The 14,406-nt window shown below is 44.0% G+C and overlaps 1 protein-coding gene across 2 annotated transcripts in view; it reads left to right on the top strand.

Moving 5' to 3' along the window:
- The window catches only part of BRINP2 (BMP/retinoic acid inducible neural specific 2), a 258,789-nt gene that overhangs the window by 193,567 nt on the left and 50,816 nt on the right, over positions 1-14,406 (top strand). For both annotated transcript variants that reach the window (XM_083157259.1, XM_083157260.1), the window contains exon 5: positions 13,565-13,670. In XM_083157259.1, coding sequence (XP_083013385.1) covers positions 13,565-13,670 — 106 coding nt within the window. The remainder of the gene's footprint in view (positions 1-13,564; positions 13,671-14,406) is intronic.

Here is a 14,406-nt window from a genome sequence, read left to right as displayed (position 1 = left end):
TAATACCAGCAGATGAGCGGCCGGGCAAGCGATGATGCGGGAGCGTGTATCATCACTCATTCTCATCGCTGCCCCCCAGACATACCGGGCAGCTTTCGAGCTGAAAGCCACTCAAACTAGAACTGAAAATTGCCCAGTGTGTATGGGGCTTTGGCTACTTTAAGGAAGTGTTAGGGTCCATACAGAGCCCCAGCTGGGATTCTCCATATCAGGATGCCGGGTTTGATCTTTGAACTTCCGGCATCCTCACCACTGGGATATCATATGTATCCCATGCCAGCCACTGTACAGAGAATATTGATGGACAAAATTACCATGATACTTAATTTCAACACTAATCGGTGTCCTGTACTTTATTTAATACAGGCTCAAACAAGGATCACCAACAGTGCATGTTTTCCAGGCAACCTGTGCCTCTATAGTTGGAATGAATGCAGCATGTTTTAAAATGTGACAGTTAGTAATGACTACAGCTGTGCACCAGCTAGGTAACATGGAAAACGTGGACCGAATGGTAGATCTCGAGGACCATTTTGGCCACCCCTGCTCTAGCCCATATAAGAAATGTGGGGTATACACCTTGGGTGTGTCCAGCAAACCCCCACCTACCCACCCCATTAATTTCATGACAGTTCTGCGAGTTCGGAGAAGGTAACAGTTTCGGGAACCACCTAGATAGAGTCTGTTCTAAATAAACTATAGCACTCTGTCTGCAGTGTAAGACCAACGTTTTAATACAATTTGGCATCACTAATTTATTGTTCTAGTTTTTTGGCTCGTGTAAATTATTTATTTAGGTTTTGGATGAAGTGTTTTCTGTGACTTTAGGAAAAAAAGAAAACAGAGAGATAGTTACTGTACTTAGCTGTACGCAGCTGCAGTTTCTTGGCAGCCTCAGAGTGATGGGAAGAGCTGGGTGAGACATTGTCACACTAATTGTCATTTTTTAATTTTAATTGGATGTGAGGGAAGAATAGTATTAGGTGTACACACAATTGTATTCATTTAGAAAGTATTATGTTAATGTGATAAGAGGGTGAACACGGATTTATGTAATGGAGTTTATAATTAATGCGGAGTCCTTTACATTAATGTACAACATACGTTCCCCCACTATGACAATGATTACATTTCTATACAATGTGACTGTATTAATGTGGCGGCAAGTCTATTTCTGTCTTGTTCCAAAATAAAGCATTAAGAGGCGCTCACCTGCGGAAGCCTTGTGCAGTGGAGCAATGTTAGTCTGCTGTACATACACCAGAACAACGTTGGACCCAAACGTCCAATGTGGACTAGTCGTGCGACGGAATGTATGCACATTGTGTGCACTGTGTGCTCGATGTGCGGTCCCGCAGGTCGTGAGGTCGGCTCCTTAGATCAGACGTGCTGCAATTCTGATACGTCCAGTGGCGCAGCTACAGCACCGCAGCCCCCGCGGTCGTGGGGGGGGCGCTGTGCATATGGGGGGCCGGGGGGACTGCGGTGCTATAGTAATCCCCCCGCCCCCCATACCCCGCAGGCTTACCTGTCCACGCGTCCCGGCTCCCCTCCTGGCTTCAATCAATGCTATAGAGATGGACTACGATAAAATGGCCACCCCATAAAGCAGACTGTTCTCTGAAACTGTCTGCGGTATGGGGGCGGCCATTTTATCGTGGTCCGTCTGCATAGAATTAATTGAAGCCAGGAGGGGAGCCGGGACGCGCGGACAGGTAAGCCTGCGGCAATGGGGGGAGGGGGCACGGGGGGCATGGGCAGCGGGGGGGGGGAGAGGGGGGGGCAGCCGGGGGGGGGAGAGGGGCGCCACCCCCATTAACGGCGGGGGGGCGCCCCAAACAAAGCTACGCCACTGGATACGTCGGCTCTCATTACGCGATTGTGTGTGATTTACATATGATCGCTTGTTCGACTGCTCCACAACCTGCATATGATCAAGGTCATATGCAGGTCATCCTGATGTATGGCCAGCTTAAGACATATGGTACAGAGTTGCAGTACAGAATCAGATAGACAGGGGTAAATTTACTAAGATGGGAGTTCTATTGAAGATGGGATGTTACCCATAGCAACCAATCAGATTCTACTTCTTATTTATATAGCACCTTCTAGAAGATAATAGATAGAATACGCCCCGTTTAAATCTGCAAGAGAATTGTGACTGCACTGGCTTTACTGTGACTGACAGTGACTTCCAGGGGCGGATTGGGAATGAAATGTAGCCCAGGAAAGAAACTTGAAGCAGCCTTGGCCGAGGAGGGGGGGGGGGGTTTAATGCCACTTACGGCGGGATGGGTGGTAACACCACTTACCCCACTTCGACGAGTCCGCCCACCGCCAACATTCGGGCTCAGCCCCGGGTGCATGGTGACATCACCCACAATCGACGATCTGCAGTCCTCCCGCGGCCATCTTTAAAGTGGTCAAAGCCGCGGCCATATTTGGTTTGGGCAGGAGTCGGTCGCTGTGGCCACTAACCGCTGTGGTAACAGTCCGCGGCCCAGCCAGGGAGGAAAGCAGCCAGGTCTGGACTGGCCCATCGGAAAATGGCCCGTTTTCCTGCCGGGCCAATCCACCGCTGGTGACTTACAATTCGAAGTCTGACCTTCCAGTAACCCAAGGCAGTCCCATTGTTTCCTCCCTCCTGGCTGCCTCTCTGGTCCTGCTGCCTGTCGTCTACATTTGGGACCGCATCGGGGAGCAGCAGCGGTGGCGGCGGGTGCCTGCATTGGAGCCAGCGGCAGCCCCCCTCCTACAATCAGGTAGGAGCCATCGCTGAATATAAGTGTAGTCTTCACAAGCAGTAGTGCAGCAATTGAACAGATTTGGTAATCCCATTACAGTACCCAGTCTGTTTTTTCTTGGCCTATCCACATACTAGTCATTACACACATTAACCCTAACACTAGCCCCTGTACGCCTGACCAGCCAATGTGCATTGCCGTTACTACATGCTGTACCCAATGTAAGTGAGTAAAAAGCTGCAGATCATTTCATAAAACAGCGCCAGGGCTTCACATTTGATAACGAAGAAAATAATGTAATCTGGTATGTGAGAAAAGATCAATGCTCAGGAAAAGAAGAAGGTAATAAATTACCAGCACTGTGAATAAGATGTTTAGCACCTTGAAGCAAACCCGTGCACAGAGAAACCTGTTGGAGGTCTATGCCCTGTTGCTGCATATGGGATCCAGCACTACAAAGCATCAGCTTCTCATTGATGTGAAATGAAACACAGGAGGAGGATGGGATGAGTGACAGTCATTAATGAATCAGTCCTGGCTGATATAATCATTGAAGTAGTCTATATTAGTGCTGTGCTGATTAAGGCTTCTTGCAAAAGAACAGTTAAAAACTTATGAAGCCTCGGGCTAATGAACTCCAGTAGAGGCTCATCAATAATAGCATGCAGGCCTTAAAAGAGACTGCAGTGAGAGTACACTGATGTCTGAGTGCGCTAATTTGATCATAGTTAGGGACATAGCTGTGCAGACGTGAGCGGATTGCCCTCCTATGTTTGATCGGTGCCTGAGTTACGGCAGACTGCAGCAATGGGTCGTAAAGAAGGAGATGGTGATCTGAGGACACGAGATACGAGTCCGGAGGGAGTCTGCTTTTGTGTTTACTCTTTTAAGCACTTATAAAACCTACAGCATTGTTCTTGATGTATTGTTTTGAAGGGATTTGCTTAGGTACCTGGGGAAACAGTAGGAAAAAAACGAGTGATATATGTATTAATCACAATGGTATGTGTTCCTAGGGGCCGTTACTTGGCGGTAATGCGAAATGCAGATACCTTTTTCTTGCTAATACTTTTCACTCCTGCGTTACTTAAATCTCTTGGAATAGACAGTTTATTAGCCAACATGGCGTGGCGGGGAGGAGCAGACAGGGCTCAAGCAAACAGGTGGTATGTAAAGGAGGTGACGTATAGCCTAGATCATTGATGGCTAACCTTGACACTGCAGTTGCTGTTCAACTACACCCCAGCATGCCCTGCTTCAGTTTTGCTATTTGGCCATGCTAAAACTGGTGCAGGGCATGCTGGGAAGAGTAGTTAAACAACAGCTGGAGTGTCAAGGTTAGCCATCACTGGCCTAGATGCTGTATGTTTCTTTTCGTATATTTCATTTATAAGATAAAGTCTTATCCATTGTGTTCCATCCAATATAGTGTTCTTACTATGGGACACAGATATAAGGGTAACAGTGCTTATCAAAATGCGTCAGTATTATGACAGCCGGCATGCCTCTGTCGGCAACCTGGTCAGTTCCGAAAAACACGTGAGCACATACAAGGAAAATCGGAAGAGTAGGACTAATGATTATTATAAAATCAATGTAAATTGATCAATGGAAAATCTAATTTATTCATACATGATATAAAAACGCAATAAATGTAATGGAAATATGGTTCTAAATGGGACACATAGAGGATACAGAATTAATTCTATAAAGTGTTTGTTCCTATAGTGCTCAGACCTCACATAAGGGAGTTTTTAGGGTCCCCCACAGTTACAGTAATATCCACTTAAAATGGTATACGTCATCACTTTAATCTTTAATCCGGAATTAGTTGCTATTTACGGCAAGAGGGGTTTTAAGCTCCATTGAAGCAATGGCGCAGATAGGAAGAGTCCGGTATGGTACAGTTGGAAGTGTGAGGTAGCGTCCGAATCCCAAGCAAGGGCAATTTGTCTAGTCCTTCAAGTAAGGAAAGAAGGTACCGGCTAAGCTGGTTCAAGCAGAATTAAGAGGCTGCTGTTGCCCTCCAAAATGGTTGTTGCCTTCCAATGGTAACTGGTCAACTCAGGCAGACTGCAAGTGCTCTCAATCGGATCACCTTGCGGACAATTTGAGTTGCCAGTTCCCATCATAGAAGCCCATCTTAAATTCATAACAAGGGTTTTCTTGGAGTCGCTCCTGATTGGCCGAGGGAAGAGCTGGTGATGTTAGTCACCAGTAATTCATTCTTTCTCTGGGAGGTACCGGAAGTGTCAACGGTCCCTCAGTCCACTGGAGCCAGGTAATAGGTTTATTTTTTTGAACCCTGGATGCTACTTGGACCAAAGAGGACATGATCTTCGTCGGATGGGATGGTGAGTATGATATTTATTCACAGGTACCGATTCTACTGGACAAGAGGACAGGCTACATTGGACCCTATAGGTAAGTATGTATGAATGTATGTAGTATGTATCACATTTTTATTTTTACAGGTGTGTGTGTGTGTTATTGGGTATTGGTTCTGTAGTAGGATTGCAAGTCCCAGAGTGCCCATCAATGCCCTGTATGCTGAGACTTGTGGTTATCCAAGCCACAGCATGCTGGGGAGGCTTGCTGGGCCCTGTATTTCTACTACAGAACTGAATATCTATTTTAAACAATTTATTTTTACACTTTTAACATCATCAGCCCGCCACCCACAGACCAGGGGTGTGAAAGGTGAAAGGTGGGAAAAGCCCCGGGCTGCACCCTGGTCCAGGGATCCCTTGGTAGAGGGGCCCCTTTATTGGGGAGGTCCCCACTCCCCAAGGCCCCAAGTATGTCCCCAATATTTTGGGAACCAGAATCAGGCCAAGATCCTGGTGCTGGTTATAGAAATACAGGGGGACCCCGTTTGATTTTTCCCCTTGTATTTCTGCTCATTGAGCCAGGGCTGGTTATACTCAAGAGGAGGGACCCCACACCGGTTTTTATTTTTCTTTACACTGAGAAGCATCGAACGGATCTGACTACTCCATGTGATGCTTCATGCTTGTCCATATTTGGCTTCAGGGAAACACGGCAGCCACATAAGAATTACTTCACAATCGGTAAATACCTATCCGGAGAATACGGCGGCTTTGTAATAGCCATAGTCTCTGCTTGTATTTTTGGGACGATTACGACCAATCCCTGTCGTACGCGTTCATCATACACGAGATCGTCCGTAATCGGCCTTCTTAGTAAATGTCCCCCAAAGTATCTAAACCCAGTGCATTGTATTTTCTTCACAGCACAAAACTAACAGGCAAATGGTTAAGGAAGGAGAGCCTGACAAAAGTGATATGCTATTAATCATCATGTACGTTACCTATGCGTAATTATTGTTGTTATTCTATTTCTTATCTATATGCAGCCAAAATATGATGCATTACAGTAAGATCATGAAACAACACATGAAAAATAATGTATAATGAATTGCCGGGCTCTGGAAGCACATTACAGTATTGGAATAATACACACTTGGCAGATGACTCTGATAAGAGGGACCATTTATAGCTAAGAAGACTTACACACAGTAGTGTATCACAATCGGTGTTGTTAACCCATACCTCACAACTGTCCCACTTTCCGCGGAAATGTCCCGTTTTCTGGCTTCCTGGCTGCCGGTCAGCACAGTGGGTAGCAGTGCGGGGGGGGTGTGGCACAGCCAATGATGTGCGGTGCGGTAAATGGTTGGGGAGCAGTGAATGGTGTTAGTCTGATTTACATACAATATGAGACCAATGTTCTTGGTACCGTAGGCTAATACACATACAGTAGATCCCCTTGTAATGCTGCTGAACACACGTGCATAGGCACTCACGGGCTCGCTCTCATACTGCCCATTTGTATGCAACAAAGGTTATACAACTGGCATGTAGGATATAATGCTTGTGTCACGTGAAGGAGACTTTGGCTTTAGGCTGCCCAGCTGACACTGTAGCACAATGTACATAACGTAATGGTTCCATTAGTAAGTTACATTGGCACAGCCATCTGGCAGTCACCTTTACCTTTAAGTTACTTTACCCCCCACCACCACCACCCCCACAGTGCATTTGGACAGGTGATAGCTAAACAGCATGGAATGAATTATGCCTTAATTTTATTCCTCAGCTGTCACCTGCAAGGTGCCCCCCCCCCCCCCCACCCTCAGTCCTGGAACCCAGCCAATTGGTTAATCAGACACTGTGTGGGCATTGTACAAAGCTGCAGCAGTATATACCGAGTTTTGCCTATAAATTGATTAGAATAATACAAAGAAGATATTTACTATTTATATATAAATTATTTGTATTTTCCGTATCACTTTTATAGTCAAAACTGTAAAGTATATTGGAGAATGAAAGGAGAGGCACTGTCTCACCTGCCTCACCTCACAGCACATCAATGGGCTCATCACGCTATATCATTTTGCTCTTTAAGTTCCCGAGCAGGGCGTAAAGCGTCCATTATATAAAGTGTTACTCTGCAGTCACCCTTTGCTCACTGAAAATGTTTCTCCTCCTCACCACCTGACAATATTAATATGTTATGTAATAGGCTGCAATAGGAGGGCAATTATATCAGCCTTATTTACAGTATACATATAAAAAGAAAACATTTTTGCTTGTATACATGACTAATAATGCTAATTGGCAAGAATAAAAATATATAACAAAAAAATATAACACAAGAACCTTATATTTGTAATAATTAGATACAATAAATACTCTAATATTCTTATATCATCAAATTTTTATGTTAGACAGTTGTGTTTTTAGACTGAGATTAATCCCTCATCCCATTGCTAAGACTGAAGGGAACATCCAACCCTAAAACAGCCTCGTCTGACTACAGGATACAATCCTCTTGCGTTCTTCTGCCTTTTTGCATTTTGCTTGATGTAGTCGGCTGCAAAGTTCAGTACAGAGCTCTGGTATGGTGTAGGGTTAAAGCGAACGGCGACAGAGGAGGGACGGCACAAACTCTGGGCACAGCAGGGGAATTATGCAGGAACGAGGCTTAAGATGTGAAAAGGGGCAGCATGACTAAGGGATTTTAATGTGCTTTTTAATTTGAATTTGATTAAGCTGATACCAGTGCAATCATCTGCTCAGTTAAATTATGTGGTATGTCTCCCTTCATTCACTGCGCCATTCCAGCTCTATATAGTGTTCTTTTCATAATAACTGCTTAAAAAGATAACGAGGGAAAAAAAGGGAGAACGGGGGGTGTTAATTTGTGTCTCTGATAGCCGATGCCATCTGCATAGTAGCAAAAGCTCTGATTTAAATCATCTGACCACTTGGCCTCGTAACATCAGTCTTAGGGTGGTTTGGCTCTGCGAGCGGAGCATGCATACCAATTATAAGCACAATCGTTTTAAATGTACATCCAGAGTTATGCAATGTCAAACAGAAGGTGAAGAGAAGCTGCATGATGACATAAAGATGTCCCATGCAATGGAGACATGGTCTAATATGCACATACAGTACATGTCCTGAACACCATATACAGTAGGCCGCTACAATACTTCCTGGTCTGGAACAATGACCAGCCTATCAATTCAATAAAATTGCGGACATTACTGAGGCAGGAGGAAACTTGCACCAGGTGACTCCATGATCTAATATCACTTTAGCATAGGCGATACAACCAGGGACATTCTTGGGCCAACTTGGAGCATGGCTCATTGTATAATGGTTCCTGAAATAAACCTGGGGACAGTAACCTGGATCCATCCCGGATAACTTGCTGGGTGGACACTGGAAGGACCTGGATTGCAGGGCAGTGAACCGGTAACCCAGGTCTTGTTCAAACCCTATTCAGAGCCGGCACACCGGGGCTTGGAGATGATATCATCTCCAAGCGCTAAAATAAGAGAAGCCTGTCGACTGGGCAATAAGGCATTGCTCGAAACCCATGCCCAGTGACCCGGGCTGGACCTGGGCTTTTGATCTGAAAGGGGTATAATTTTAAATATCATAAAGCATCCATTATTTTTAGCATCACTGCTCACTTACTTAGTCCACCAAAACTTCTGTGCCTCCGACAAAATGGCTGCCTTCACTGTTGTATAGGTGAGTGATAAATAGAAAAAGTCAAATAACGCTGTCTGAATGAAGCTCTTCCTTTCTCATTGTGTCTCCTCCACCCCTACCTCTGCTTTGTTCTACAAACCATCCAAAAAATTTAATGCGTGGATCTCATCTAGTATTCAGTAGAGATGACGTGTGTAAAGATCCCGGTTCCATCAACGCTTACACTGTAGACTTGTAATATTGAGCTTGCCTCTGTGAAACCAGGCCAGCCTTTTATTCCTTTCTGTTACTGTTACTTTTAATCATACGCATGAAAAATGAGAGCCACATTTATTTTACGCTCTCTGTGCTCTTCCTGTTCCCGGCTGCAGCCTTGTTCAAAAAGTTGTACAAACTGACCGCAACTTAAGAACATACATAGATGTGGCAAATTTTAGCAGAGACAAATGGAGTTATTCTGCACACCCCAGAGCTCCTGGTCGAGCCTCTATAACCCACAGCTTCTAATCTATTTCAGTAGTAGTAAGTTGATTTTAGGACTGGCACGTTCTGCTTGCTTTAGAAAAATGTGCTCCATCTGTACAGACACACACAGCTATACCTCCCAGGCCTGCTAACATGGAAAGACACATTGTATTTATATCATGGCATATTGTCAGCATACATCATCTTGTCAATTAGTTTATCCAACTATAAGTCCTAGAGGTTTATTTCTCAAATGACGGTTTGGCCTTGGGATTTAATGCGGCAATTTAAAGCGGCCTTTTATTAGCTTTAAAAAAAATGGCTGCTATTTATTTTGCAGCACAACTTCTGAAAAATTGGTGACATTAGGAATAAACACCAAAATATTTTTTTCCCCTCGAGTATATTCCCTGTTATCGAACAAATGCACATATTTCAAAGTTACATCATTAACACATATACTGCGCCAGCTGTTACTAAATATAACAGAAACAATGCCTCCGTCTCCGTTAAAAACTCCTCTCTCAATCCTCCTGGTTCCTCTCACGGTGGATGTCTTCTTCTACAGGCTGTGATGGACATTTCATTGAGTTCATCTTTTCCCACCTTTGTTCACAATCTCATTTTTGACATCTTTATCGCTGCAGAGTGATTAGAATCTGCTGACATCCGTACTGTTCGTTCGGAAAGCTTCAACACACAAACACATCTAAATATGTTACATCACTACAGTCCATTGTACTAGTAATTTACCAGCTGTTGTCTTCACATTATACTTCTGTGAATTGGCACATCGCGTCACCTCACACGGTAGAGGGATTTTTCCTTTAATGTATATTTAGATTTATAGCAGAGAAAATATCACTTTCCTAATAAGAGAAAAGTACTGAAAATGAAATACAGGGAGTTGGCTTCACTTCTGACTCTATTCTCAGGCCACCTGGTGGGTTTGGCAAAATAATACAAAGGCAGTGACTGGAAGTGAGATGTACAATTTCAAGTGGAGAGCAACCAATGAGCATATAGCTCTCATTTTATAGAACGTACTTGAAACTGATTGGCTACTACTGGCTAAGATTTAGGGGTCAGGCACAATATTATTGGATGCACCCTCCCCACTAGATCCTGCTGAAACTTCATCCGCTCTACCTACTTATTTTTATGCCTTTTTTTGGCTAAGAACACTTGAGTTACCCATGATGTATTATTATTAGCTCTGTGTCCACATAACCCTGGCCGAATGGGGGCAGTAGCAAGCTCTGATTCAGACTAATGATATTAAATAAAGCCCCACCTTCTTAATCACGGTCAACAGGCAGAAAATTGGATTGATCTATTTATTAACAATCAACTAAACATTGCACCTTAGATTTATGTATTCTTTGGGACACTTTTCCCATTTCAAAAATATTTATATCTTATTGGTTACAAAATAACTGATTTCTGTCCAAATTGCAGCCTAATGCCTGAATGCTTCTTTCTCAATGATTTTATTTTACTCTTCAGTATCATGGCAGGATTAAGGTTTTGTGGGGACTGTAGCACTTAAAGGGACCCTAAAGACCAACTTTTGGGACTTGGGGATTGGGTCTTACAGCATAAGCATACCCTCCAACATAACCCATTCCATTAGGTACAACATACAAATTCAAAGAGGGGGGGTCACATCAACTGCCATTGAGTCCAGGACAGTGATGTTTGAGATGGCAGTAGGTGTGGCTTCCCTTTTTGAATATTGGACAGTGGTGCAATCCCACCTCTGTAACTGTCACTGGCAAGGAAGTCCAGAAACAGAGCATTTTGTACCTAATGGAATGGGTCTTGTATGAGGGTATGCATAACATACCCTCCAACATGACCCATTCCATTAGGTACAAAATGCTCTGTTCCTGGACTTCTGTACTAGTGGCAGTTACAGAGGTTGGACTCCAATTCAAAGAGGGGGTGTACGTGAGGGGTGCAGTACTTTTTTTTTTTTTTTTTTATATAGGTACTGTATAAAGCGAAGGGGAAGTCACCAGGGGTGGTTTAAGAGAATAGGGGACCCGTGTACAGGCTCCCTTCTCTCAGGCTAGAGTCTACTGCATATGCACAGGTCTCCAGAAACATGGAGACTGCACCTTGTTCCTGTAGACTTCTCTACTGATCCTTTGCAAATCTCCTGGAAAATGGCCATTGCCAATACTTCTCTAGAAGCATAAGGACAAGGGCCCCTTCGAAATGTTGCTATGAGTCCAACAAAGTTCTGGCTATGCACCTGGGACCAGTGTTTGTAGTAGGTCTCTATATAGGGATATTTCACTCAAACTACATTTTTATTTTAAGGGGAAATTATCCTTTAAACATTATATATTTTATATGTTAGTTTTCGGAGGAAACAATACTTCAAACCTGATGATAAAAATAGACAAGTATCATTTTTCATTCTGAAGATCATGCCTGCCTACTAAGGGAGATTCAATTACCCATGGTAATTTACTGCAGGTAATTAACAGAGATGGCCTCAGGCTTTAACGGAGGAGTCTATCAATTAGCCTCCCGACGTCTCCTGAAAGGCTGGTTAACGCCAGATAACTTCACGTGTTAACGAACTTTAACAAGGGTTATTGGGCGTTAATGCATGGAATTGGAGAACAGTTCTTAGATCCCAGTGTTAACAGGGTTGTGAGCCCAGATAACTCCCATGTCCCCTGAGTTTTTCCTAATAAGTGACAGTGATGGGGCTAATTGAATAGTCTCAAAGGCAGTGGTTTCCAAACTCGGTCCTCAGGACCCCCCACAGTTCACTTTTCCAGGTCACCCAGCAGGTGCACTCATTACTCACTGACACATTTTAAAAGAGCTACAGATGAAGCTAATTACTTCACTTGCGATTCTGTGAGGAGACCTGCAAAACATGCACTGTGTGGGGTCGTGAGGACCGAGTTTGAGAACCTGTGTTCTAAGGGATCAATTAGACACAGCAAATTACTGTGGTTAGTTGAATGTTCCCTTAATGTCTGAGTGACCAGCAATTTGGGGATTTGTAAAATCACAATTCCTTGTAAATCCCCACAAGCCCCCCCCCCCCCCCCCCCGCAAACACACACACACATACTTGGACTGTCCTTTCGGGATGCCCCTAGGTCAAAGGTTACCACATTGTGCGCTGTGCTTTTGGGGGCAGGGTTGCCTTGGATAAGTGGGTGGTCTATGACCCATTACAATTAATCATGGCCAAATAGAAGTGAATCTAACCATTACCATATAACTGACCATAAGGACCACAGTTCATTTAAATTAATACTTTTTGCTGATTTTCTCAGATACTCAGGGGTGCTTTGGTTCCTAAAAGTTTGGGGACCACTGCACTAGGGGATCAATTAGCTGTGGTAAGTGGGTGAGGAAATGCTGTGTCATGCTATACTGTATGATAATTTGTGGAGGCATAGACAGGGCATTGTGGTGGGCATGGTTCACCTCCTATGCACTGTAGGGCCCATAGACAGGTCAAGTCCCAACCCAAATGGAGGCTATAACGAAGTGACACACAAGGAATTGCTTTATCAACAAACCACTCACTTCAATAGGGAAGTGGAGAGGGTCGATGAACGCAGTCTGCTCTCCTGGAGGTCAGGTGGAACCCCAACATTTCTAGGACTGGGGATCTGGGAACACCACCTCTATGCAGACAAATGGCTGTGGTATTTGTACATAAATGCATCTTCCCGGTAACGTTATTATGGAATGCATTTATATTATGGTTTGAGTTCAGCCCTACAGACAAGAGAAGAATATTGCGAATGATGTTAGAATGTGATTTAAGAGAGGCGACACAATTATAATGGCAGTTACAGATGTACAATGAAAGTCTTACCAACATGCTGGAAAGAGCCAAAGAATATATGCAATTCTTATTCATTGTGACCTCTTAAAAGCTGGTCTTGTTTCACCTTTTGAATCAGTTTGTATTATTGTATGCTGTTATATGTGAATTCCTAATTATTTCGATAAAAATGTAGAACACTGCGGAATGTGTTGTTCAAACGTAGAGAGAGATTTACCGTTTCCTAATGTGTGGAAAAAATGCCGGCTAGCCCATTAAGGGGCATCATTGCACAACAATCTGAAAATGAATCGGAAATTAGTCATTTATTTTCCACAGCTTTGATTTATCTATTGGGAAAAGCATACATAATTTGTGTTTAGGTCAAGGCAATGTCAGCCACTGGTATAAGACAAGTGAAATAGTTAGGGATTTGGATTATAGAGCGAGTCATTGATGTCCTTAACAGCAAAATATAATTGAATCTCATAATTGCCAGCTTGTAACGCTCTGTCCATTTATAGGTAACGGAAACTCGAACCGGTCCCCTTGGCTGCAGTAACTACGACAACCTGGACTCTGTTAGTTCTGTTTTGGTGATGGGACCTGAGAGCAAAGTGCAGCTTCTTGGTAAGAAATAACATTATATTAACGTATATACCTACTGCATGGCAATATTAATGACTTTTGTTATTGGCATTAATATAACTGTACAACAAGTCTGTGTGTATCTAGAAAACAAAGATATGGGGATTTTGTTCATATTTATCAATATTTGCAGGATATTCTTCAAAACACCTTTTGTGGGAGATACCTGCAAAATATCAAAGATTCCCCAAATTTGATATGGATGCACTGCAGCAGATATCTTCATATATGCGCAGTTCCTACAGCAGCTGCAGCCCCAGGTGTTTTAAAAGAGAAGGAGGAGCGTATGTGCAGCCTCTTCTGTCTGGTCTTGCCTCCTTGCCTGGCAGCAGTGAAGCAATATAGAGTCTGAGCACTAGAGGGCAGCGTTGCCGCTGTCACCACGGAACTCCGGAGGATCAAATATAAAAAAAAAAAAAAATGGGTGCAGCGTGTGCAGGGCAGGCCGCCCAGTACTCAGGGGCTCATGTGCACCATTAGATCCAGTGCCGCACTGGCCATCTGGCACTTCTGGCAAATGCCAGAGGGGCTGATTTGTTTGGTGGAAGGTGGAGGCTCAGCCTCCCGATCGGCACACAGAGAAAGCTGCTGGACTTGAGGCGGCTCCGGCGCCTCTCTTTGCATCACTAAGGTCCAGGAGAGAGGTGGGCATCACATGCTACTATTCCACTCTCTCCTGCAATCCGGGTGAGGCAGCATGCGCACATGCAGTGCATGT

The sequence above is a fragment of the Crinia signifera genome, chromosome 8 (genome assembly GCF_055691185.1).
Source record: "Crinia signifera chromosome 8, ASM5569118v1, whole genome shotgun sequence".
NCBI classification, from domain to species: Eukaryota; Metazoa; Chordata; class Amphibia; order Anura; family Myobatrachidae; genus Crinia; species Crinia signifera.
The sequence above is the reverse complement of the archived record's forward strand: the minus strand, read 5'-3'. Positions and strand labels throughout refer to the sequence as shown.